Source organism: Notolabrus celidotus, chromosome 13 (assembly GCF_009762535.1).
Source record: "Notolabrus celidotus isolate fNotCel1 chromosome 13, fNotCel1.pri, whole genome shotgun sequence".
Classification (NCBI taxonomy): domain Eukaryota; kingdom Metazoa; phylum Chordata; class Actinopteri; order Labriformes; family Labridae; genus Notolabrus; species Notolabrus celidotus.
In genome coordinates this window covers 24,870,830-24,894,523 of record NC_048284.1, presented here as the reverse complement: position 1 = coordinate 24,894,523, position 23,694 = coordinate 24,870,830, and the positions used below count along the sequence as shown (strand labels likewise).

General features: G+C 40.8%; 1 protein-coding gene and 1 long non-coding RNA gene across 2 annotated transcripts; one reads left to right on the top strand and one right to left on the bottom strand.

The window, feature by feature from the left end:
* Positions 1–645: 645 nt before the first annotated feature.
* On the bottom strand, positions 646–14,096 carry LOC117823667 (hormonally up-regulated neu tumor-associated kinase). Its single transcript, XM_034698894.1, has 11 exons — positions 12,852–14,096; positions 11,132–11,254; positions 10,867–11,036; positions 9,197–9,252; positions 8,931–9,069; positions 8,656–8,783; positions 5,522–5,657; positions 4,800–4,977; positions 4,591–4,674; positions 3,007–3,295; positions 646–2,915 (listed from the first exon to the last, which is right to left on the bottom strand). The coding sequence occupies exons 1-11, from the start codon at positions 13,116–13,118 to the stop codon at positions 2,143–2,145; spliced, it is 2,343 nt and encodes a 780-aa protein (XP_034554785.1). The 5' UTR covers positions 13,119–14,096; the 3' UTR covers positions 646–2,142.
* LOC117823668 lies at positions 13,543–22,311 on the top strand. The gene is made up of 3 exons (XR_004633461.1): positions 13,543–13,557; positions 20,595–20,737; positions 21,828–22,311. It is a non-coding gene; the product is annotated as an uncharacterized LOC117823668 (long non-coding RNA).
* Positions 22,312–23,694: the final 1,383 nt, after the last annotated feature.

Genomic DNA, 23,694 nt, shown 5'->3' with positions numbered 1-23,694 from the left:
TTTATCAGACATTTGAGAAGAGAGTATTTCAACATTTTTATTTATTAATTGGTTGTGTGACTACTAAGTTAAGCATTCTGACTGGGCACCTTTGATCTGGCATGCAGAAGAGATGATAAGGGACACCGTTCTGAAGTGCTGATGTACTTTCAATCAGCAGCAGAGAATTCTTGATCAGATAAGACTTTGCCACATTTAGAATAACTCATTAGCTGGTGTTGAAAATGTTTACACTACCTAGCTCATCTACCTGCTCCCTGATGGGCCCACACACGGCCACAGAACTAGATGAACAGCTGGAGCCAACATATCAGTGGGGTAATCAAGTGGGCACCACCCTTCCCTAGTGTTTTAGAAAGCTAGGATCACAACTGCTTAAGGGTGCTCAACAGTTAGCTCCAGCGTCCAGGACAACCCTCCTCCTTGCTGGCTCTCATTACCCATCATACCCACATGCAATGAGAAAAAATAAAGGGCCGAAACAGAGAGGGGAGAACGTCAGAAAGAGGACAGAAAAGGCGGAGTCATGACGAGGCGCCTCTTTGAGCTAGAGCTCACTCCAGTCAGTTTAAACTGGTGTAAGGCAGGTAGATTGGTATTTTCTTAATGAAAGAATAACTTCACCACACACAAAATAGAGGAGGATTTCATTGAGACTTGTTTTTACTTTGACTTTCAAGGTAAATACAAAAATGTGTAAGAACAGTGAATACAAATACAACCATAAGCACATGTGCATACTGCACTTCACATGGTGATGGGTGGAGAACATGTTGAAAGTAAAGCTGAAAAAAAGCCAACAGTAGCTTGTGTGACCGAAGTCAAGCTGTAGAAATGTTCTGAGCTTACAGGGAGTTTGAAGTTTTGGCACTGAATATATACAGACTGCTTCGTTACAAGCTTGGGAAGAAGTGCTGTTGAGGAGCAAGGCATTAATGGACAGCCGCTCTTTCCCTTTGTCAGTAATATCCTCCACAGTCATACAGTAATGATTTTCTTCTGACATTGCATTTCGATGAGAAGCTCAAAGGCTGTTAAAATATTTGTAGTGTGGGACATTGGGTTTACAAATTGTGACAACAGAGGGAACCTGACGAATGTTTATAATATTTTAACGTTTCTACATTGTTCAGCAACTGTAAAGACATAGATAATAAAATGTCTAAGAGATAGGCCATATTTAAAGGTAAATCAACACATTTGATAATTATGTATTTGCCGTTATACAACAGCTAGTGACAGCAGTCAACCTTTAGCTAGCTAACACTGCCAAGTGATTGTGTAAGATATGATGAAAAACAAAAAACATTTGCATTAGCCAATAGTCAATGAGTATTCGTTAGCATACAGTTTGGTTTCATTATATGAATAACTGTCATTAGCTTGAAGTGGCTGAAAGTTAATGTTAACTGTTGCTAACCTGTGAAAATAGCTAGCATGAGACTTCAAGTTATTTAGTAGTTAACATTTCCTTTTTAGAGAATTTAACAGGATGTGATAAGGTAAGTCAAGTGGCTGACTGCTAACGACTGACAACCCAGTGATAGCATTGAGCCACTTTCTAGCTAACATCACTGGCAGACACTGTATGAAAGGTTTATGTTCCTTGCAGCTTCAGCTAGTAGTGGTTTAATGCTAACGTTAGTGTTGCTAACAACAGGTAACAGCTAGAATTTAGCAACCTGCTGACTGGCATTTCCTTTTCATAGTGTTACACAACATGATAGGACATGATAGGAATTTTTAGCTTATGATGCTGTTAGCAAGGGAGTGGTTGAGAGCTAATGTTAGCTCTTGCCTAGTGGCAGCAAATAGATTATCTTATGATATTTTATGTTCAAGTTTCTCCAGATATTAAATATCCTTTGTTTTTTCAGTTGCTGATCAATAGAGAAAAGTGACATCAATATGCCAGAATGGTAAATTTGCAGATCTGGAACAGAGTTGTATGACATTAAAAAGCAGCATTTGAGCAGTGCTGCAGTTATGGTGCAACAAATAGTGGCCTTAATTACATTTCTCAGTAGCTTGGTGGTAGTGTTTTTGTTTTCAGAATCTAATAGCTGCCACTGACTTATATCCTTTCGCCATTGTATTTTTTCTGGCCTCTAACGCTGCCTCTCTATTTTGTCCTCCCATCTTTCAGTAGTCCATGCTTTGTAGCTGGTTCTTATTCCTATCCGTCTTCCCTTGCAGAGCAGCAGGAAGGAGTGGCAGATTTAGGTCTGCCACCCGACGCTGAAGAGATGACCGCAGCTGTACTGAGTTCCTCTTTGCTATGTTTATACCTCCTCCAGCTGTCCCTCTCTCCCCTCCTCCCCCTGCTGCGGTCAGATCTCTTCTTTTGCCCCTCTCCTGCCTCAGGCTTTTAATGACCAAGGTATGTTGTCTCTGAGAGGGGAATACAGGAGGTTTAGACCCATTCACCAGGAGTCCTTGAGGCCCAGGACGAGTCAACCCTACCCATGTCATCTTCCTTGCTCGCCCGTCTTTAAGTCCCAAGTTGCGCAGACGTGGCAGCGGTGCAGAGGGTGACTTCTGTGTGGTCTCCATGGTGCCTTGGTGGTCTCTGTCTGAGGTGTTTGTGTCTGCCTGCAGGAGCATCCGTGGAGAGATGCTGTTCTTCTCTGATGAATAAAACGTCTGCAGCTTCTCCAGACGCTCGTTGATGCTCAAGAGATGGGAGTGATCATCCTGATGGCGGTTTTCATTAAAGCAGTCTGATCCAGGGTCTGCTGCCCCATCTGACCGAGTTGTTCTGAGCAGGTGTGTGGGTCGGATTGGTTTAGAAGTGCTGGAGTCTCTTATTGGCTCAGGAAGTAGGGGGACTTGGCAAGGGGCAGAGTCACAGAGTTGAGATGCAGAGCTTTGAGGAGGACAAAGATGGACGAGCTCTCTGTCTCCAAACACAGACACTGAAACACAAACATAGAGCTGTAGTTTGTAACACACTGAACTCAGGACATATTGTCTCTCTTCTGGATATAATACAGTAGAAATCCTTACCTTCAGGAAACAGCAGGGTTCCTCTTGTGTCCAAGGTGATGCCGGTCTCCTCATTGATGGCCCCGTCCTCTGCAGGTGAAGGGGAGAGGCGACAAGGGGGTATTGAAGGGGAGGCAGAGTAAGGTAGCTTAGGTAAAGATGGAGAGGGTGGACGGTTCTCTGTGTCCTCTATGTGGTCCTTCCTGGGTAGGTCCTCAGGCCTCTTCTTGTTGCTCTGATATTCAGTTGTCTGTTGGGCTCTCAGGGGCTTGTTGGACTTCTTCAGGGGTTTTTCATTGGTTGCTTCATTCTTAAAACAAGCAGTTGCACAATATTTTTGATGTGAGCAAATGGGCGACCAAAGCTTCTTTTACTGACAGAGTGAACTCCTGAACTCTCCCTGCACTGAAAAGAATACTTCCAGAGACTGGAAACATTTTACTTGAACAATCTTCAGCTGTGCAGTAAATCTGTGAAAGGGCAACTCTGGACAATCTCCAGCAGGAAAGGTTGCTCAGTATATTTAAGCTGGGTAGGTGTACCAGTAATCTGGATTTAGATATCCACTTTTTTGCTCTACAGGTTTAGGTAGACCAGCTTACTTTTTTCCTGGTTTACAAAGAAAATCTGAATTGGATCAACCTTATAGAGATAGAGATTACCCAGTCCAAATTACCAGTGCTCCAAATTGGACTATATACTTCATACTTAGTCCACATGAGGGGCTCAAAGTTCACACAAACTGACAGATCTTGAAATTTGCTTTGAATTGAATATTTTATGATTGATATTAACAGCTATTTAGGGAACTAATCTAAACACTTTACCAATTCAAGTGCAAAATATATCATGAACAAATGTCACAATATTACATTTTGTGACTGTAATCTGACCGGAATATCCTGAACCAGTCCTACTCAAAAGCTTTGAACACGAACTGAAGGTTTTAATTGGAGGACGTAATCTCTTCACAATCAGTGATACATTTTCTCCTTTTGACCAACCAAGATTTGATCCTGTCCGATAGCTTTTATCTGATCAGATTACCACTAGACAACTGGGTCAAGATCTGATTTTTCCAGACATTACACATAGTCTCTTCCTAATAGAGCAACCAGAGCAAGACTTCCTGTATTTACAAAAACACTTGATTAGATCATTTGAGCATTTTAACAAGGCTACAGCATCTGGTCACTGGAAAAGGACACGACACACAACATCTGCAAATACTGATTTGTGGGCAAAATGTGTGATAACCTGCTGCTGAAAATACTCCACAGAAAATGTCCCTTTTACACCTGCTTGGGTAACTTTGCTTGGAGCTTCAGTGTGCAGCTGTTTACAGAGATCACTAAGCATTCAACAAATATAAAACTATGTGTATGTGACTGATTCTAAAGCTCAAATTCTTTCATTCGAGGATGCAAGAGACAGAGTATGAAAATCTACAACGTAGACGGAGGTGGACTATTTTTGGTTTCTAAACTGTGATGGCAAGTAACAAACAAAGTAGTATCTACAGCCATAACTTTTTACAGCATTATTGTTCAAGCTCTCTCAATGATCACTGTGATTGTGGTTAAACTTGAGCTGGTTGAAATGTACCTGCTGCTGAGCCTTTGATTCGCTGTTATTCCTCTCTCTCCATGTGTTCTTGCTCGGAAGACTCCAGTCCCCGCTTTCTAGCTTCTGAAAGATCGACAGGTTTCAGCTGTTAGAACTTCCTAGCAGGACATTAGGAGGGTAACTTGTGTAATACTGAAATCAGAAAAGTTGTGTTGGTGCTGACATTTGTGAATGTGTTTGAAAAGAACCTTGCTGGTCTTGGCTCCTTTCTGGCTCCTGCTGAGCTTGTTGTGCAGGAGGTGATAGGAGGCCATGATGGCAGAAGGTCTGTTGGTTGTGACTGTGTGTATGACTTCAGAGAGGGAGTAACCCAGCGTCTCTGTCATGTACGAGAGCACAGACGAGTTGAGATCCTCTGGACACAGCCTGGAAAAGAAGGAGAGAGACGGATGGGAAAACAGTCCGAGATAAAGTGTGAAGAATGAAGCAGAGAGAAATTTGAGCAGCCAATAAGGATTTGTTGGTAGTTTTGCTTTGCTGAGCAGAACAAAGCTGGAACATTTCTGGATTTATTCACTTTAGAAAATGTAACACTGCCAGGAGAAGCTGTACATGATTAAATTTCCACACTGAGTAAAGTGATAAAAGCCTTTAAGCCATGCTATAATATACAAAGCTGTTACCCTACTGACCACAGGAAATGTCATCTTGACTTTGATTTTCTTCTTGGATCTTTTTCCACATTGTAATATTTGCTGCAGAACAGTCTTCATGATGCTTTGCTCTCATGGTACATTTTTTCTTCAACAAAAAGGGCAAACATAACCTATTTTTCTTTGGCTTAGACATACAGTAATTCTGAAAACACATTCATATTTTCTTATACTTTTACGCACAAAGAACAGTTGGTTTTGCCTCATGATGTATTTGTTCTGTTCGTTGTATGTCATGTCACTCAGCAGGTTTCTACCTGTTTTTATGAGAGAGTGTGTTCAGAGGCTTCTTGGCATTTGCCTCATTGATCCACCTCTCCTCCATCGCAGCTCTCACACTCGGTCTCTTATCGGGGTCTGGCTCCAGGAGAGACAACACAAACGCTGCTGCACCTGAAAAACAAGCACGATCAAGCTGCTTGAGACAAAATCTTATCCTTTTTTTATTTAGATTTTATTGAAATCTGCATTTAGCTTGCTGTAAATTGCCATGACTCTGTGGAATATGTTGTCATTTCTTTGATGTTAAAATATTGCTTGTTCTCCTACAAAGGATTATCAACTAAATCTGCTGTTCTTCTCACCCCTAAAGTAAGCTTATATTTTAAGTCAAAGTTATGCTGAGTGCCATTTTTATGTGTCGTTGACAGCCCCCAAAACAGAAGGCAGAAAAGTATGTATCCCTGCCCAGCACTGAAAAGCAGATGGAACAAACATCCTTTACACACATGAACCTCTTACATTTTCTAGGTGATTTCAACACACTCATGCCCTCATGTTTTCAGGAACTAGCTAATCCCACATGACCACTTTACAGCAGAAGGTAATCAGTTCAGGTCAAGAATAGGACAACAGTCTTCCATAATTTTACCTGTTTCCGGCTCAACATATAAGAACGTTTCAGCAACACAAATGCAAAAGTAGAAAACAATATGCTGGTTAATGGGGTAAGCAGTAAAGAGTACAAGTGAAACTCCAGTCACATCGTCATCGACATCTAAACTACAATCTTTATTAGAAGTAAACCCAAATTTTGCTTGAAAGTGTTTCTACTGATTAAACTGTTTTCATATGAAATGCAAAATGCTTCACAATCCGTCTCATTCACTCACACACTGATGGGCGTGCAAAGCTGTGGTCTTCTCATGCAAAGCAGTTTTTGGCAAGTGTCTTAAAAAGCACGCACATATGGATTTGCAGAGTTTATGATCCGGTCATCAACTGTCTAAGTATTTTTTTATTGCAGACCTGAATTTAAACTATTTTACTCTTGGCTTTAAATCACCGTCTGACTGATGTCACTCACTGTGACTCCCCTGAAATTGTATCAGAGACAGCAGCATGAAGAGAGGCAGGATTTCCCTGCAGGTGAACTCATTCAACCTGTCAGTCTGTAACAACAAGCTGTCCAGTGACGGCCAAGCGGGGTTGATGTTTGACTCCAGAAGATGGGGATTCCTGATAAGCTGCACAGTCTGGAGGAGAATTTGCAGAAATAAAAGCCCAGACAGCTCCGGTCAGCGTGTCACTATAAGCTGATTGCTAATAATGACAGAGCCAGAGCAGCTCATCCAAGATCTATGTAGTTTGTTTATAAATTAGACGCATCAATTCATGGTTTTTTTTATAAACTTGTGGAATAATATTCTCTTATGACATTTTCTTTTTACAATTTACTTAAAAAATGAAGTGTTAAAAATGAGAAATAAAAAAAAAAAAAATAGACCAAACTAAAAAATGTGAGCCAGAAAAGGAAAACCAGAGAAATGCATTATAATTGAACAACTAAATGAGATGACTTAATTTCAAATGAGCAAAAATTACAAGAACTACTGTGACACAAATACAAAGGTGGTATTGGTTTAAAAAAAAAAATAACACACCCATTGAGATGCAGGGCGAAGTCTGGAGTTAATGTTTACGTCTCAGATGGCAGCCTGTGGCATGGATACAGCTACTAATGTGATCTTGACACAGTTTCAGAGCTTCAGACTCATACTGGTTTTCCCTGCAGTAACAGGAGCCGTGTCTGTTCGTGGTCACATGGAGCCACAACAGAGTGTAACACAGTGACTGTGTGTATGTGTGAGAGACCAAAATAAAGCAGAGACGGACAGAGACACTGAGGCCGCTGTGTACTTGTTAAAGAACATGTGAGGTGAGAGCTGTGACAGCTCCTTGGTCAGCAGGAAACAGACTGAGCTCCAGTTTGTGTTTGCAAGGAGTAATTTACTGTATTTTATTTTCTTGGAATTATTCTCAATTTCCATCCGGCCCTGTTCAGCACCAATCATCATTTTTAAACATTCATCATTTTGAGGAAGTTGTAGAAGTGTTTTCTTTTCAACCAACACAATTTTTGATTTTCATGTCTATCTCATGAGTTCCAAGGCTGCCAGAACAGCTGACCTTTTATTGGAGACCATGGATTTGAGTTCCTTCCCATAGAAACAGACTGAAACTGAGTCAGTACTTGTAAAAAAAAAAATACTGTTTAAACAGACCTGCAAGTGTCAGTTTATCAGTTGATTTATTGCACAACCAGCATTTCCAAGAACAGGTTAGTCTCAATATTAAAGGGATATTTCATTTTTTTCATCTGGGGTCGTATGAGGTGGAAGAGCACGCTAGTTGCATCCGTAAATACTGCAAATACCAAACAGTCTTTCTGGTGGTAAAGTAAAGTGCTGAAAAAAATCCCCAGTAGAATGTACACCTAAACCGGGATGAGTGGGTGGGTCGGAGTCTTTCAAAATTGGCTAAATTACGTGAAAGAACTGACCCCATCTGCTAAAAACTGTAGCCTAGCTTGCGTGCCATTGCTCCATGGAGTTTCTCATCAAAGGGGTGAAACTGAGCAGCATCCGTTGTGGCTAGTACAATTACTAGTGCAATAAAAGTGATACAGCACTTCAAAAAACTGAAATATCCCTTTAATATAAGGTGTAATTGAAACATAGCAATGGCAGGTGATTTATCATAATAAAAAAAATGATATTGCTCCTTAGTTGCATTTTGAAGTTACAAACATAATCTCCTGCAAGGATATTTGATAATAGAAGGATTTGCAAGATATTCTTGAGCTGCATGGCCTTTCTGACCTTCTGTCGGCCTTCTCGATTTTGAGAAATTTCGGGGACACTTTGTGTACAGAACAGGGTGGCTTACCAACGTCCAAACAAGTGGCTGATGAGAAACCATTCTATCAAAACCTGCATTTAATAAAAATACACTTTTGAATAGCTGAGCAATATAAACAAGTAACCTTTTTCACTATACGTTGCTGAAGCAAAGTTACTCCCTAACTCAGTTTAAATGAACAAATAACAGTGTCACACTGCTGTGTGAAGAAGCAACTCAGAGGTGTGGGTGAAATTTTCTGTAAAGTTACCTTTGCTGACATCACTGGGGATGCTGCTGATCTCTCCATTGACCATCTTATGGTGCAGCTGTTTGATGTTGAAAGGCTCCACAGTGAAGGGCAGGGTTCCCGTCAGCATGGCAAACATACTCACACCTCTGCACACACAAGCAGAATGTAAAGAAACCAACAAGATGATACAAGGTGCATACACAAGAAACACTGCCTATCAACATAGTATAATATAAAAGAAAAAGGTATGTTGCAGAGATCCCCAACAGATCCTCATTAACTCTCTCACTTACATGGACCAGACGTCCACTTTGGGTCCATACTTCCTGTGAGCGAGCAGCTCGGGGGCTGCATAGGCGGGACTTCCACACTGCGTGTTGAGCAGCTCCAGAGACAAAGATTCAACCTTCAGAGTGTTACTGAGGCCAAAATCTGTGTGAAACATCAGCATTTCAACAGAAAACAGAACATTTACAGGTGAAGTGAGGACAATTTCACCATACTGATATGTCTAACAATCATTCAGGTGTCACTACAGAATACAAGACTGTCAACATACCCACAATCTTAATGTTGTTGTGTTCGTCCAGCAGGAAGTTTTCGATCTTTAAATCTCTACAAAAGAAACCAAAAGAAAGCGGTCAGGTCACAGAGGAGGAGCATGGTTGAATGATTGTTTTCATGAGTCCTCTCCGTAATCCTTCAGGAATTCTGAAGTTGTTTTTCCCTTTAGATGAGTATTTTGGAGCAGTTCACTTGACTTAAATGGTTGTTTCATTTAAGAACTCAAGCAATATTGTGTATTTAAGGAAACCAGATTAGTCGGACCAGACTGGACCCACAGAGGCTAAATTTGGGTTTGGTAAAACCTCCAGCTTTAAAATCCCTGGTGAAAATGATTTGCCATTTTTTAGAATGAAATTGAACGTTGTTTTTGGAGGATTCGTTGGTCTTTGACTGCATCCATCATAATTTTCTGGTCAAGTAAACTTCAATTCTAGACTTACTTTCCTTTCGTTACCAAACTAATGTCTTTGTTCACCTGGAAAAGTTGCCCGACTCCCCTGAAAGAACCCCGGCCTCACCACCAACCACACGGCCTTCCCTGAAACGACTGAGTTAAATGAATTTGTGCGGTCGGGAGAGAGAGATCCCCCATAAACCGAAGCCTGGGAATCAGCCACGATCCTTTCATCTGCCTTCATCTAACCAACAGACACAAAATCCAGAAAACACATCTCAGTCGACCCGAGAAAAGTTCAAAGACAGAAAGAGGAGGAAAACAGTAAGAAAGGGTGAGAGCAGACATTGTCATAAAGGAGAAAATGGATGCGGTAAGCCTGTTGGATGTGGGTGGCATGAGGTGCATTTAAGTGCAAATTTTCCATTTATTCCCCGTTTAATCATCTCTGTGTGGGACTGTGGTGAAGAGTGTGAGTGTGTGTGAGTGTACGTATGCATGTGTGAGCACGTAGGCGTGTGTATTTGTGAGACAGGGAGAGGTGTCACTGACAGGTCGAGGGCGATGTCGTTGAGGGACTTCATTAGAGAGGAAGTCCATGATGTTGTGATGATGTGTGAATCATGGCGCCGGCGCAGGATGATGAGGTCATTGCCTGGTAATCACATTCCCACCTTCAGACGAGCCAAGGTCTTAAACTAAAGCCCAGTGCTGTGAATAAAGTGTGTGGACGCAGCGAGGGAGTGTGTGTGCATTAGGTCTCTAACACCTACACCAACTAAAATGCCATTAAAATAACACTTTCAACTCTCTGAACCAAACATTTAGACTTTCTCTGTGTTTCCTCATCTGTAGGCTGTTAATGCCCTGCAAACTACCCTGTGTGTGTGTGTGACTGAATGAGCAAGTCTGACCTGAACTTCACTGTGAAACAAGCAGCTACTGTGTGTGCAGGTTTTGCTCTTTATCGTCCTCGACAGACATTTTAAAACAACATTTGAGCCTTTTTGTTTGTTCTATTAAACTTTTTAGGCCACAAATCTAAAAGTAAGAGAAACTTTAAACATCAAATGAAAGTTCAACACTTTTGGAAATACACAAATAGCATTTCTAGCTAAGAGTTAGTTCAGGTTTTCTTTCCTGTAAATGTTTAGCCAGAGCCAGCAAGCTGTTACCTTAAGCATAAAGAAAACAAGCAGGGGGACACGGCTCACTTAAGTCCAGCCTTCATAAAACCAACTCAACAGCACATCTTTGGACAGTCTCACCTGTGCACGACGCCATGTTTGTGCAGGTGATCCACTGCAGAGAGGATCTGACGGGTGTAGCGCCGCACCTCCCTTTCCTCCAGCCTCTTCCTCTCACAGATCCTGTCCATCAGGTCTCCTCCTGCACACAGCTCCATGGCCATGTAGTAACTGTTCTCTGTCTCCAGAGTCTGACAAACACAGATAATTCAGTTCATGTTTATAAAGTACATTCATATAAGCTTGATTCAGACAGTATTGTTGGATTGTGGTGATGTGTTTGTACCTCAAGCAGGACGACAATGTGAGGATGTCGCACCATCTGATGAATTCGAGGTTCTCTCTTCATGTTCTTCAGAACGTAGGAGTCCTGCCGTGCTTTCTTCTTGTCGATCACTTTTATGGCCACCTAAACACACAGACACCCACCATATGCACAGATGCAGAAGTTTAAGAGACATTTTTGTTTTTGAGAATCAACTTCCAAATCGTATCTACGCGTCTTCACTTATTCTTGCTCTCATTGTAAACAGAAGCAAACATTACCTCTGGTTTTCATCAGGAGGGTTTTAAAGGCTTGCTCATGGGCACTTAACAGGTTGAGTATTCCCAGTTCAGCGTCTCTACTTCTGTTTTCACTGATGCAAACATTTTAACCTGTGGCAGTTATCCCATATCTAGCCTTTAAATGTAACCTAACTCTTACTCTATACTACATACATTCACCTTTTTCTGAAGATAGAAATGTGAAGAGTATTGGAGCAAATTACAGATACGTAATGTGTAATAAAGTTGATAGCATATGTTTCATGGATAACTAAAAACAAATGGCAATTTCTTGATCTTACATGATTGCCAAATAACGAGAAAGTCAAACTTTTATTTTAATGATTCCTCTCAGTGTTAACAGTTTAAGGTCTTTTGTGGATTCACTTTCATGCACATGAAGAAAACGTAATATGTGCTGACAAAAAAATCAACTTGTTTTGATAATTGATGTTTGTCTCAATGTCTAAAATAGGAAAACACTGGTGTGAGTAGAGGTAAATTGTAGTTCAAATCGAGGAGTCTCTTTTTGTTTCTATTTAATGCTCTGCTATTTCAGTATACATTCAACATAAAATAATCCAAATCCAATTTAGTTAATGTCCTTAGCTCTGCAGCAGTGTGTGTGTGTATGTGTGTGTGCTCATTAACTGCCTTGAACTCCACAGGTCTCACACCTGTCAAGGGTAACCGGGGTTAAGAGGCGCAAACAACCCCGGAGATGAGTTTGGTCATTACCATGGCAGCAAGGTCAGGTACACATGAGCCGGGGGTCACGGACTCAGTGAGTGATGAAAGAAAGTTAGCCGTACATTTACACACACACACTCAAAGGCACACACTCACACACATATGGTGGCACATTATGTGCACATTATATTGATCTGAACATACAGCTAATTTAGACTCACAACACTGAACACAAACACTTACAAACATTGGCACGTTTTCTTTTAGCTATAAGGAAGAATATTCATATCTTTAAAGAAAAGCTCAGATAACTCTCTCCTGACTGTGCCTGATGCAGATGTATTGCTATGATTTATATAAAACATAATAGATAAGACTACAGCTGCAGCTTTGTAGTCATTTTTACATGACATTTGTTTCTAATTCTGCACTAGCTTGTAGAGCTCCAGATACAACGAGCAGAAACAGATCTACCTCTTTAAAGATCTGTCTCTGAGAAATCCCTTTAGCAGTCAAGGTTATGAAACAAAGTGATCACAGATGGACAAGCTGTTATTTGTACACATGACAAGAATAATAATATGTTTTTGTGTTCTTCAAACCATAGTGAGTATAATCATCAGTTACAATCCACAAAGTACATCTTGTAACCGTGTAATCATAATCTTTTCAGTGTGTGATCTTTCTCCTGCCAATCTGTCGCCCTCCAATCTGAGGCATGACACTTCATTTCCTCTCTCTAATTCTCAAAGCAGGGAAACAGCACCAACCTTCTCGCCCGTGCCGATGTGCAGCCCCTCCATCACTTTGGCAAACGATCCCTTGTTGATCATTTTCCCCACCAGATAGGACCCCACCCGTTTGGAGTGGGGGAAGCTCCGCAGCAGCTCCCTGGGGACCTTCAGAGAGGGCAGAGAGAGACGCTCCCGGCCCAGCGCTGAGGCTTCCCAGTGGGGTGCGTTGTGTTCTCCTTCACCCCCTCCTTCTGCCACCATGTCCTCCAGAGAGGGCTTCAATGTTCCTGCTGCTGCTGGCATCCTGGACAGGGCCCGGGCCCCATGTGGCCCCCCTCACACACTCACACACAGTCTGATAGAAAAGCAGGACAGTCTACGTGTTGTGAACATACTAACACAAGCACAAGTGGACCGCTGCTGAAAAGTCTTCCACAGGAGCAGGTGTGTGTACATTTGTTGATCTTCCACTCTCAGGTAAGAGCCTCCTTTATTCCAGACAGCCTGATAGAGGACTCTTCTTCTCTTCTTTTTTTGAATTCAGTCTTTAATAAGTTCAGGTGCCAAAAAGTTTGTCTCTTTCTATCCAACCGTGCAGCCTGCAGTGCTGGCTCCTCTCTGTTCTCTCGCTCCGTCTCTTTCTGCTGGTTAGTGGATGATTAACTGTTGTGTTCTCAGGTCAGCTCCAGTGATGAGGAGGACATTCAACACCGTAATTACCCCCCCCTCTGCACACACCAAGGTACACACACAGACTCACAGTTACACAGTAACCACTCACACTCTCTTACATTGCTTCCTCTTTGAAATCTTGTTTTCTAATAATATCCATTTCAGTTTCACAGTGACATAACCAGGTAAGCAGAGACCTCCGGGTTTAAGTGAGCTTGGAAGCCTTTCAAATTAAGTTTTTTTCCCCCTCATGTGTGTGAAACTGAACCGTTTCAATTCCAAATCCTTTCTGTATTTTTTGTTGACAGCACTTCTAGGGAAAGTCCTTGTAGATGAAGATGAAATGATTGACTGATCCATCACTCTCCTGTCTATATGCTTAATATGAAGCTACAGCCAGAGGGTGTTAGCATAGCTTAGCACGAAGACCAGAAACAGGTGGACACAGCTAGTCTGATTCTGTCCAAAAGGTAATTAAGTCACTATAAAACCCCAGCATGTCATTTTTACACACAGGTTTGTGTACAGATCAAAGTTACAAGTCATTACTTGTTAATAAGTGAGCATTAGAAATGGTCCAGTTGGAGAGAGCTATGTTAGCTAATTCCCCTTGGCTCCAGCCGTCATGGTAGTGCTTAGCTAGCTCTCTGCTTGTTATGACTGCACATTGTTTATGTTTATGTTTATGTTATTTGAAGCCTCCACCTAAATAATGTTCTAATATCAATTAATTAAAAAATACAAAATTCACACATATAAAGACAATAGTTGATACTAAAAATAAAATAACATAAGAATATACAAAATTAACAATTAATATAAACACAGGTATTACATCAACAGAATTCAAAAATACAAAATATTTATATGATGTGTATGGATACCTGTTTATGAATATGAGGTTGAGCATGATGAGTGTAATTAAGTAACAGTGGTTAAAAGTTTTTTCAAGCATCCTTTATAACAATTTAAAGATAAACAGTTTTTTTGCCACATTGGAATAAATATTCCGGAATTTGGTGCCCATGAAACGTTTCGAGAATTGACTTCTACAGGTAAAACATTTAGGAGGATGATGAAACTCACTTACCTTACATATATTAGAGTCCTAACATAATTCTTTTTTTTTTTTTTAAGTTATATTTTTGGCCTTTTTGCCTTTATTGTATAGGACAGCTGAAGAGAGACAGGAAATGTGGGGAGCAGAGAGCGGGGGAAGACATGCAGGAAATGGTCAACCTTCTGGGAATCGAGCCAGCGACCCCTGCAACGAGGACTGTAGCCTCTGTATGTGGGGCGCTTAGACCGCTAGGCCACCAGCGCCCCAGAGTCCTAACATTCTTCTAATCTAAGTGCCAGCAACACAAAGTAAAACTTATTTCTAGTTTTAATAAAAAGTTCTATTAAATCTTCTTTTGTGTTTTGGCTAGTTAGCTGCTCCATATAATATGACACAAGAAAGGGATAATGTAAAGTGAGTGGGTTGTTCAAGCAAAACAGGACCCGGACAGGGTGAGCATGAAATATATTCTGGAATGAAGAAGTCCTGCTAGAGGCTCCTCAGCTATGACAACTGCGTCACTATACTTTTCCTGTTGTTACACAGCTATTTATTACTTAAGAAATCCTGAATATTGCTTTGGAAATTATTTTAATGAATTAAAATGCACTGTATTTCTTTTATTGAAGAAATGTCTTTGCATTCACGTTTTGTACTGCGTTCATGATAATGGCTCAATCTGTAGCCGTCTTAAAATTATACTTAACTAAAATAATACTAGCTGTTATTAATCACATTAAACCGAACATTTTCACCAGTGGTGAAGTAAAACAAGGTGAACAGGACCACATAAATTCATGCATTGAGTATTGAGTTTTTCTGCCTCTTGGCTGTTAGAGTGACATTTTCTTTTCTAGTCATCAGTCTTTAAACTCTGCTTGGTTTTCTTCTATACAAACACTGACGTCAGATTAACCAGACTTCTTTCTACACACTGATTGTAGAGGTGTGAAATAGTCAACTGTTGCTATGAAATATTGCTATTTAAGACCTGAGTCTGATGATAGTACATATGGACAATGCACATCACAACATGGGTTTTGAATAAAGCTCTATCCATGCTTTAACTAGAGAGCAAGTTCATAGTGCAGAAATGTATCTGGGACAAGCCTACCACCTTCACTGTTGACCACTGCCAGGTAATTATCTCTTGTTTGGCGGAGTCAGGTCAAAGGTCAGGGCCAACAACAGATCAGCTCCCCTACAGCTGAGAGGATTCAGTTTCTTAGTTTACCAGCCTTCAACAGGGCAGATATACTATTGCTGACTAACATATCATTTAATACTAAACCTTGTGTTTTTTATGATTTTACTTGAAAGGTGAGTTTATATGATAACACCTATAATCCCAAATAAAAACAAGCTTTAGATATAGCAGTGATATTCACGGTGTGATGATGGGATAATGTTGGAAAAAGAAATCCGAGCCAGAGAGACTTGTGTTATGACAGTGGTGATAAATGGAAAGCAGCGGTGAGGTTTTGTGCTGATGAGTGACGGCCAGCATTGGAATATGTCTGCTTTTCTGCTACTGTGTGTATGAAGTGTGTGTGTGTGTACGACAGGGTCAGATTGCAGTGCGTTGGGGCTCGATTCTTCCTCACTCAGCTGATGAAAGGAGGGATAGAGCCTTATATCCGCCGTGTAAGCGATACACACACACTCTCACACACAAACTTATGCAACTTTTAACTGAGCGACAGGTAGCAGCCAAGTGAAGCCTCTACAGTTACCTTCATTTCTTTTGAACATGTTGATACTGTATAATTTAATTCACACACACACACAACACATGCAGATGCAGCAGTGTTGATAGACTTATTCTCTTTTGTGCTGGCTGTAATCACAATTGGAACACTTTTTTGACCACTTCGCTTTCTTTGGGTGACATTTTAAAACTTCATTATACAATGAGAGAAACAAACACACATGCTGTACTCTGAATATTCTGAAAGAAGCCTAAAATAACAGAGGCAGTCCATGATTAGTGGCACAAATAATTGCTGTAAAAACATGAAACCAAACTCCTGCAAGAAAATCATTAATTTTCCCACACAATAAAGCCCACATTTTTAATCTCTCTCATGTGTCATGTGTGTGTGCGCGCTCATGGGCTAGGAGTCCTACACTTTATTAACGGGGTCTTAGGGCCCTGGCATGTGTGTGGGAGAAGGTGTTAACACGCCCTCTCTAATGCCAGGGGAAAGGGTGTCTAGCTGAATCGGGATCTGAATTGGACGGATGCAGAGGAAGAGAGATGGACAGAAAGAAAGGAAGAAAGTGTGAGGGAGAAAAGCAGAGAGATGTATCCGTGCCTGACAGAGTGAGGGATGGATGAGGGACAGGAAGAGGGTGAAAAACTAATGAGTTTAGAGAGACGGGATGAGTGAGAAGGAGAGAAACCAAGCTTCACAACTGAAAAACAAAGTGAAGTAATAAGACCTCAAGAGGCTTTTTATTATACCTCGGCGCTGCCATGCTTAAACGTTTTGCAGAGGCTTTTAGTGTGTGTGTGTGTGTGTGTGTTACCATGGTTCAGAAAAGGTCATTCTCACTGCCAGAGACCACAGTCTATTTGTGTGTGCGTTTTTATGCATACTCACATATTTGCAAGTTGTTTCTAAAAGCACTGCAATGTGTGTATGTTTTAGAGATTATGCGTCTTTGCATCTACACGCATGCAAACATAAGCCTCATTTACATGCCCTACAGTATAATTATGCGTGTATACATAGCAGGCTGTGTGTGTACTCGTGTGTGTGAGTGTGTGTGTGTGTGTTGCGTTGGTGTACAGGAATGCTGGCTCGCCTGCAGGACTTGGCGAGCTCCTCGGCGGTCACATTAAATGAGAAGAGAAACCCCCTTCTGCTTCCTGCCTGTAATAAATGGATCCCCAGCAACCATTAAGGCATATTTTAACACCAAATAACTCCCCGAAACCACACTAGAACAGACGAAGGGCGACCCCCACCCTCTCGCCATCTCTCGCACCCTCTCTGTCTTCCACTCTGTTTCTTTCATTTCTCAATCGACCATATTGCTTTTACACAAAAAAACAGGCTAAATGTTAGAATAAGATCTTTCTGGTGCTGCAGCCTGATGTGCTTCACAGTCCTACTTTGTAGTCTGTTGGAGTGTTTAATGAGAGTTATAACTCAGAGTCTCAGAGATTGAGCACTCTCTTTAAAGTTGGCCTTTTCTTTCTTCTTCAAGTGTTTAATGTAGACATTTGAGCCCCTTTGTTTCACATTTTCTAAACGTGCATCTAATCCTTTAACGCAGGGATTTTCAGCTCTCAAACACATCACATTAACAAAGCTGTCGCACACGGGATAAGTTATGTGTTTCATTGTGTTTACTTACTCCTTAAATACTTAACTCAGATTGGTCAAAACCCCATAACAGTGTGTTATTTCAGATGGGACAACCTGATCCCACATGTCAAATCAAATCAATCCGTGGAAAGACACAACTGCCTCACCTCTGCCTGTTAACGCCGTGACAAAAACAGTAACTTTCTGTTAGCAATCTAAATGGTTAAATTACAAAAGGGATATTCTAATATTATGTTTAATTTATTTGCAGAGCACAAACTTTAGATTCATGTTTAACAGCTGAACAGTCACCAGCAACAAAAAAAAGCAAATACAGCAGAGGAAAAAAAAAACAGGGATACATCGATCAAATTGAAGAAGACACACACGAAGCAAACACAAACCACAACACCGTATATGGGCTCTATCATTGACTGCTGAAATGTTACGTTTGAAGGAAATTTATGACAAAGAAGAAGGCTAATGTTTAGACTTCACTGTGCATGGAAATGTTCTGCTGAATATTAATCTGACCCACAAGTGAGCTAATTTATCCATCACAGGAGCACTACTGTGGTGAAATCGGAGGTACTAATTTCTTTTTAGCTGAACAAATCAATCATTTGAAAAATTATATCCATCCATTTTCTATAGTGTTCCTCTCATTAGGGGTTAAAGGGGGCTGGAGCCTATAGCTGTCATCGGGTGGTGGGGTAGGGTACATCTTGTCACAGGACTGACTTATAGACAGACAACTAGACACACTAACACCTACAGGAAATTTTGAGTGACCAATCAGCCAAACACCGAACTTATGACTGTGGGAGGAAACAGAGTACCCGCAAAATCGTTGGGAGAACATGCCAACTTCAGCAAACAGAAAGACCCCAGTTTGAATTAGAACCAGGAACCTTTGCTGGGACACAACAGCGCTAACTACTGCCCCACCGTGCAGCCCAAATAAACCCCACATTTAGTCAATATTTGTCATCTTGGTTGGTAGCTGAGTTGTAAGCTAGATCATGTATAATGAAGAGGTGGTTGAAGGGAAGTGGAATCCCTTCAGGGTGAGAAAGGTCAGCTCTGCTCCTGCTCACCCTGTCTGAGTCCTAATCCCCTATAACCCGCTCACTATGCATTAAGCCTTACAGATAGAAATCTCTACAGCCTCAGTTAATGTATTATTGAATGCTGATAACAGTTAGGTCTCCACTCTTATACAAGTTAGACATTCAAGGTAACTGCAGTAAAATAACAAAAATCCCGTGTATGGCAATATTAGGCTCACACCAACATGTTGTGAACCAAGTTGTCCAGCGGGGTAATAATAATGCTCTTTAGATTTGTCTAAAGAGAACAGAAGAATTTGTATTTGGTTCACTGTGACTCTCATCCTGTTTTTATCAAAAATTAAAAAATCAAGCAGGGTGCTTCTCATAAATACTTGGATATGAACATCGGCATATGCTATCATGGACAGACCACACTGAATCTATCTGCAAAAAGACAAATCAAATAATTTATTTCGTCTCCAGACTTACATCTTCGGGGCGATTAGAGAAATTCTTCTTTTGTTTTTATTTCAGTGTTTCTGGGAGTCCTGCAGGACTGTCTCCCTACATGGTACGAGTCTGTCCACCACTTTAAAGTTAGAATTGATCGGCTGAATAAAAATCTGCCCAAGGATTGTCGGCCAACCGTGAAAGAGACTTTATGATGCAGCCTACAAAAAACATTTTTCTCCGTCTTTAACCCAGCATGCTCTGAATAGTAAATATGAACTATTACCATTAAACCTGAGATACAGAGCTCCATTTTTTAACAAAGTCTGACTGAAGCACTCTGCTTTGTACCAGTCAATCCTTAAATTAAACATGGAGCTCAACCAAAGATCGAGAGTGAGTGGAAGGACCTTAAAATACTGTGCAGCTCTATAAAATACTATCAGCTGTGTGCCTCTTTGAATCTTGGCTTACATTTTTATGTTGCAAATGGAGTTGTTGTGATGCAGGATTTCAGACTCTGACAATTAAATTGTAACAATCAGTCATTTCAATTCTGCTTCATATTTTCTCTTGGTGTAGTAACACACTATGCATCCTGTGCTGTTTCAGTTTTTGGTGGGTCCTGCTTTAGTGGAGCTGACTGAATATCTCTGTGGGGAAGACATTAAACTGTTGTAAGGGACAAACGTGTTGTACTCTGTTTAAAGGTCAGTCTTTGCTGCTAAAGCACACACCGTCCATGAACAAGGATGTGAAGTGCCACTCTCCCGAAGAGTCTTAAAGAAAAAAAAGGGGGGGGGGGGCTGACTGCAATCCTCTTGTACACTGTGTACAAGTCACTGACAAAAAGTGTCCTTGGCATCATAGGAAGACTGAACATTGATGCATTCACTTACAATTGTAGACCGTATCTGAGATGTACAAATCTGGGATTTAGATTCATGTTAATACAAGTCTACTCACTTAATGGTTTGAAGGAATCTTTTGCTTAAGTTGTTCTCTTAAGTTGATCTTTTTTAAAGTGCAGATATCCGGCAATTAGCTAATATCTTTTTGTGAAGAATATCCCATTTGATTAAGAAAAAGGACCACACTGTGTTTGTAACATGCAGCTAATCAAAGATCTTCACAGTCCATGTGAGAGAGATGTTGAGCAGTCTGGATGTTGAATATTAACATCTAACAGCATGTGTGAAATAACAGTGCATCACATTATGATTGAGTCAAGTCCTGACTCAATCAAATTTCAGAAACAAGCTGCAGGTGGTTTCACCTCTGTGCGGAGATCAGAGCTGCTGCCCCTGTCTGCCCTCTAGTGGAAATAACAGACTGATGCAGGGACACACTGCTCCAACAGCTACACTACAGGGAGTAAGGAGTTGATCTGTCTATTTCTCCTCTTTTTGCACTCTTTGTCTGTGCTTCTGTGAAAAACACTTTTTGAAGATTTGATGTCAGTCCTACTTAAACATCAGCCTCTGGTTTTGAAAAGTAGAGCCATGCAATGTGGAGGTGCAAAGAGCTGCAGCTCCTCAAATGTTTGATTGAAGCAGAACCCAAAGAAACCCCCATTAAACGCCCACTTTACAGTAGAACTAATGTGTTTACACCCTTATCCATAAGCTTTGGACTCCATGCTCCATTTCCATATAACGACTGTTCAGCTGAGAGTCAAGCATAATAAGGCATATGGAACGAGCATGGCTAAGTTGAATGACTGGTAGGTGGATTGTAGCTGTGTGCCAGGAGGCCTCATCTTCACCTCTTTGGTGGATTCAAGATTAGCTGGAAGTTAGCTTTAGTCAGCATTTCCAATATGGCGACCACCATCTTTGGACCGGTGGAAGATGTCTCTGAGACTGTTTCCCCATTTCATATAGTCTATGGTCCAAATTCAAAATGACTTCTCTCAATTCTGTCCACCTTTAAGAAAATTGTGCAGAGATTTTAACTCTTACACTTGCACTCAAATCAAAAGCCAGAATATGCTGGTTTGCCATAGTCACTTCTTGTCCTTTGCAAGGCCTTGCTGTCACGACCTGCACACGTAGCTGAGTGAAAGCAGTGTGCAGCACGTTAACACTCACTGAGTACGGTTTGTTTTCACCAAAAAGGATTTGGATGAATGTAGGGGATAATTAACTGAAGTCAGCAACACAGCTTTAGGGAATGTGAGTCACTTCACTGCTACATGACTCCACCAGTGGCATAAAAAGCACAGGGTGAGGTTGTGCAATAGCATGAGACGGTGCATGGATGGACTTAATGGAGGATACATGTGGTGGTGGGATTGGGGATAGGTGTATCGCAATGGAAAAGGTAAAAGTGGAGAGAAATGTGTTGAATTTCTGGGTTCGTTTGCTTTTAATTCATCTACATTTAAAAAAAATGTGTCTGTGATTGTCTTTCCAGGATTGGCCCATGTTGTGATGATGTCACTGTCTGCATTATCTCTCCATAGGAAGTGGATTACTTGGCTGTCACTCCTTGATGACTTCATCTATGCCCACAGCCCCCTTGAAATGTCACCACCCTTCAGTGACACCCGCCGTTTGCTTCCCCGCGTGTCATCATCAGTCAGAGCAGCACAGTATGCTCAGCGTGTCATCAGTCAGTGCCTGCATGCTGCTGTGGTTTAAAAACTCTCATGTTCTGTGGCCTCTGCTGCAGAGACGCTGATTGGAAATGCTTCTCTGTGGTTTCTAAACAGACAAACAACGACTGCACTCTAAGACTTTAAGCTGTGTGTCTTCATCATATTATTCTTTGAAAGCAGAACACAGACCAAACCACTGCTGCTGCCCACAGAAACATTTCAATGAGATCAGGTTGCTTCAAGTAGAAACGGTGCTAAAGAAAGTCTCCAAACAGTCAGGGGAAGTTTGCTTTGCGAGAACATCACATGCCAAGAGAAACTGAAATAAAGAAAGAGCAAAAAAACTAAATAACAGTAGTAGCATGCTTTTGATTTAAGGCTGTCTTGAATTTTAACTCAAGTCTAGACACAGTGTGGTGATATTCAAGTGTTGAAGTATCAGATAAACTTTTTTCTGCTGCATCATTTTTCAAGCATTTCAATTGCAGGAGAGCTGTGGTCATGAAGTAGCACACATCTAAAGCATTAGATTCAAATAACTGATATTTAAAAAACGTTATAAACACTGAGACTGAACATTGTAATCATGGTCATAGGAGGTATTTCAAATTGTCCTTAATCTGTCTCCCCCTCTGCCCCAAAACTCACCAAAGGACTTATTAAATGTGGGAACATTTTATCACCAATCACAAGGCTTTTACCGTCTTTAAGTCTTCATCCAGCTACTGGGCCATTAATCCAAGCATTCTATCTGGACAACCATCAGAAGTCTTTATCTCTGTGGTAAGACATATGTCACTGATGTTGAATGTGTGTAGAGGTCAAACATGGCAGGCAGTGAGACGTCTGCAAAGCAACTCAATATACCATTCAAAATACACCATTTGCTGCTGAAACCCTTCATCTTCTCTCAGAACAATGTCAACAGAGCTGTAAATTCAGTGATTCTGTTGTTGTTTTTTGCCTAAACTTTGAGTTGTCTCAGGTAAACTTTCTGCTGTTCTAAAATCAGCACCATGGCACTTGCCATTAAAAGGCGCTAATGCAAGTTACAGCTAACACTAGCTGTGGCTAGCGCTGTTTGGTATTCCTTCCATATATCTTTGTTGCTCTGATGTCTTATCAGGGGACTTAAGGATTAGTTTGTTTAACCACTTGAGGACTTCTTTCCTTCTCTCAGAACATTTTGCAAGTTGCAATCATGTTATCATCTTCTGAAAGAGTACATCCACACCAGTGACGCCATTTTTACTCTTTTGTCAGCTTGTTACAGTTGTGCTTGTTCTTCCTCTCTGAATGAGTAAGCTTGTTTTTACAATTGGATATAATTGCATTTAAGGATGCACAATATTGGATTTTTTGCCGATATCCGATAAGCCGATATCTTACAACTAATTTAGCCGACCAATATTTTTTTTCCGCACACTTAATTGCAGAGATCATCTATTTTCTTCTGTATTGGAATTAGCGTACAGTATTATGGTGATACTCTTATCACATTTGTTATGTAATATTCATTTCTTGTGCAAAATAAGAAAAATACTTAATACTCAAATCTACATATCTATTTACAACAATTGCTTTCAAACAAAATTCATACAAAAAGATACATCCTACTTAAAACTTGGATGATGCTCTCTCTGAGACAATCATAACAAAACCCACAACCAGGGCAAATTTGGACAATTCCCCATTTGACATAGTAAGTAAACCTAACCTCTGTTCACAGGGA

Coding starts and splice junctions, on each gene's coding strand:
- LOC117823667 (XM_034698894.1), bottom strand. CDS start 13,118: ATGCCAGCAGCAGCAGGAACATTGAAGCCCTCTCTGGAGGACATGGTG. Junction 11,037..11,131: donor ACATTGTCGTCCTGCTTGAG/GTACAAACACAT, acceptor TGTGTTTGTCAG/ACTCTGGAGACAGAGAACAG. Junction 9,070..9,196: donor CAACAACATTAAGATTGTGG/GTATGTTGACAG, acceptor TGTTTCACACAG/ATTTTGGCCTCAGTAACACT.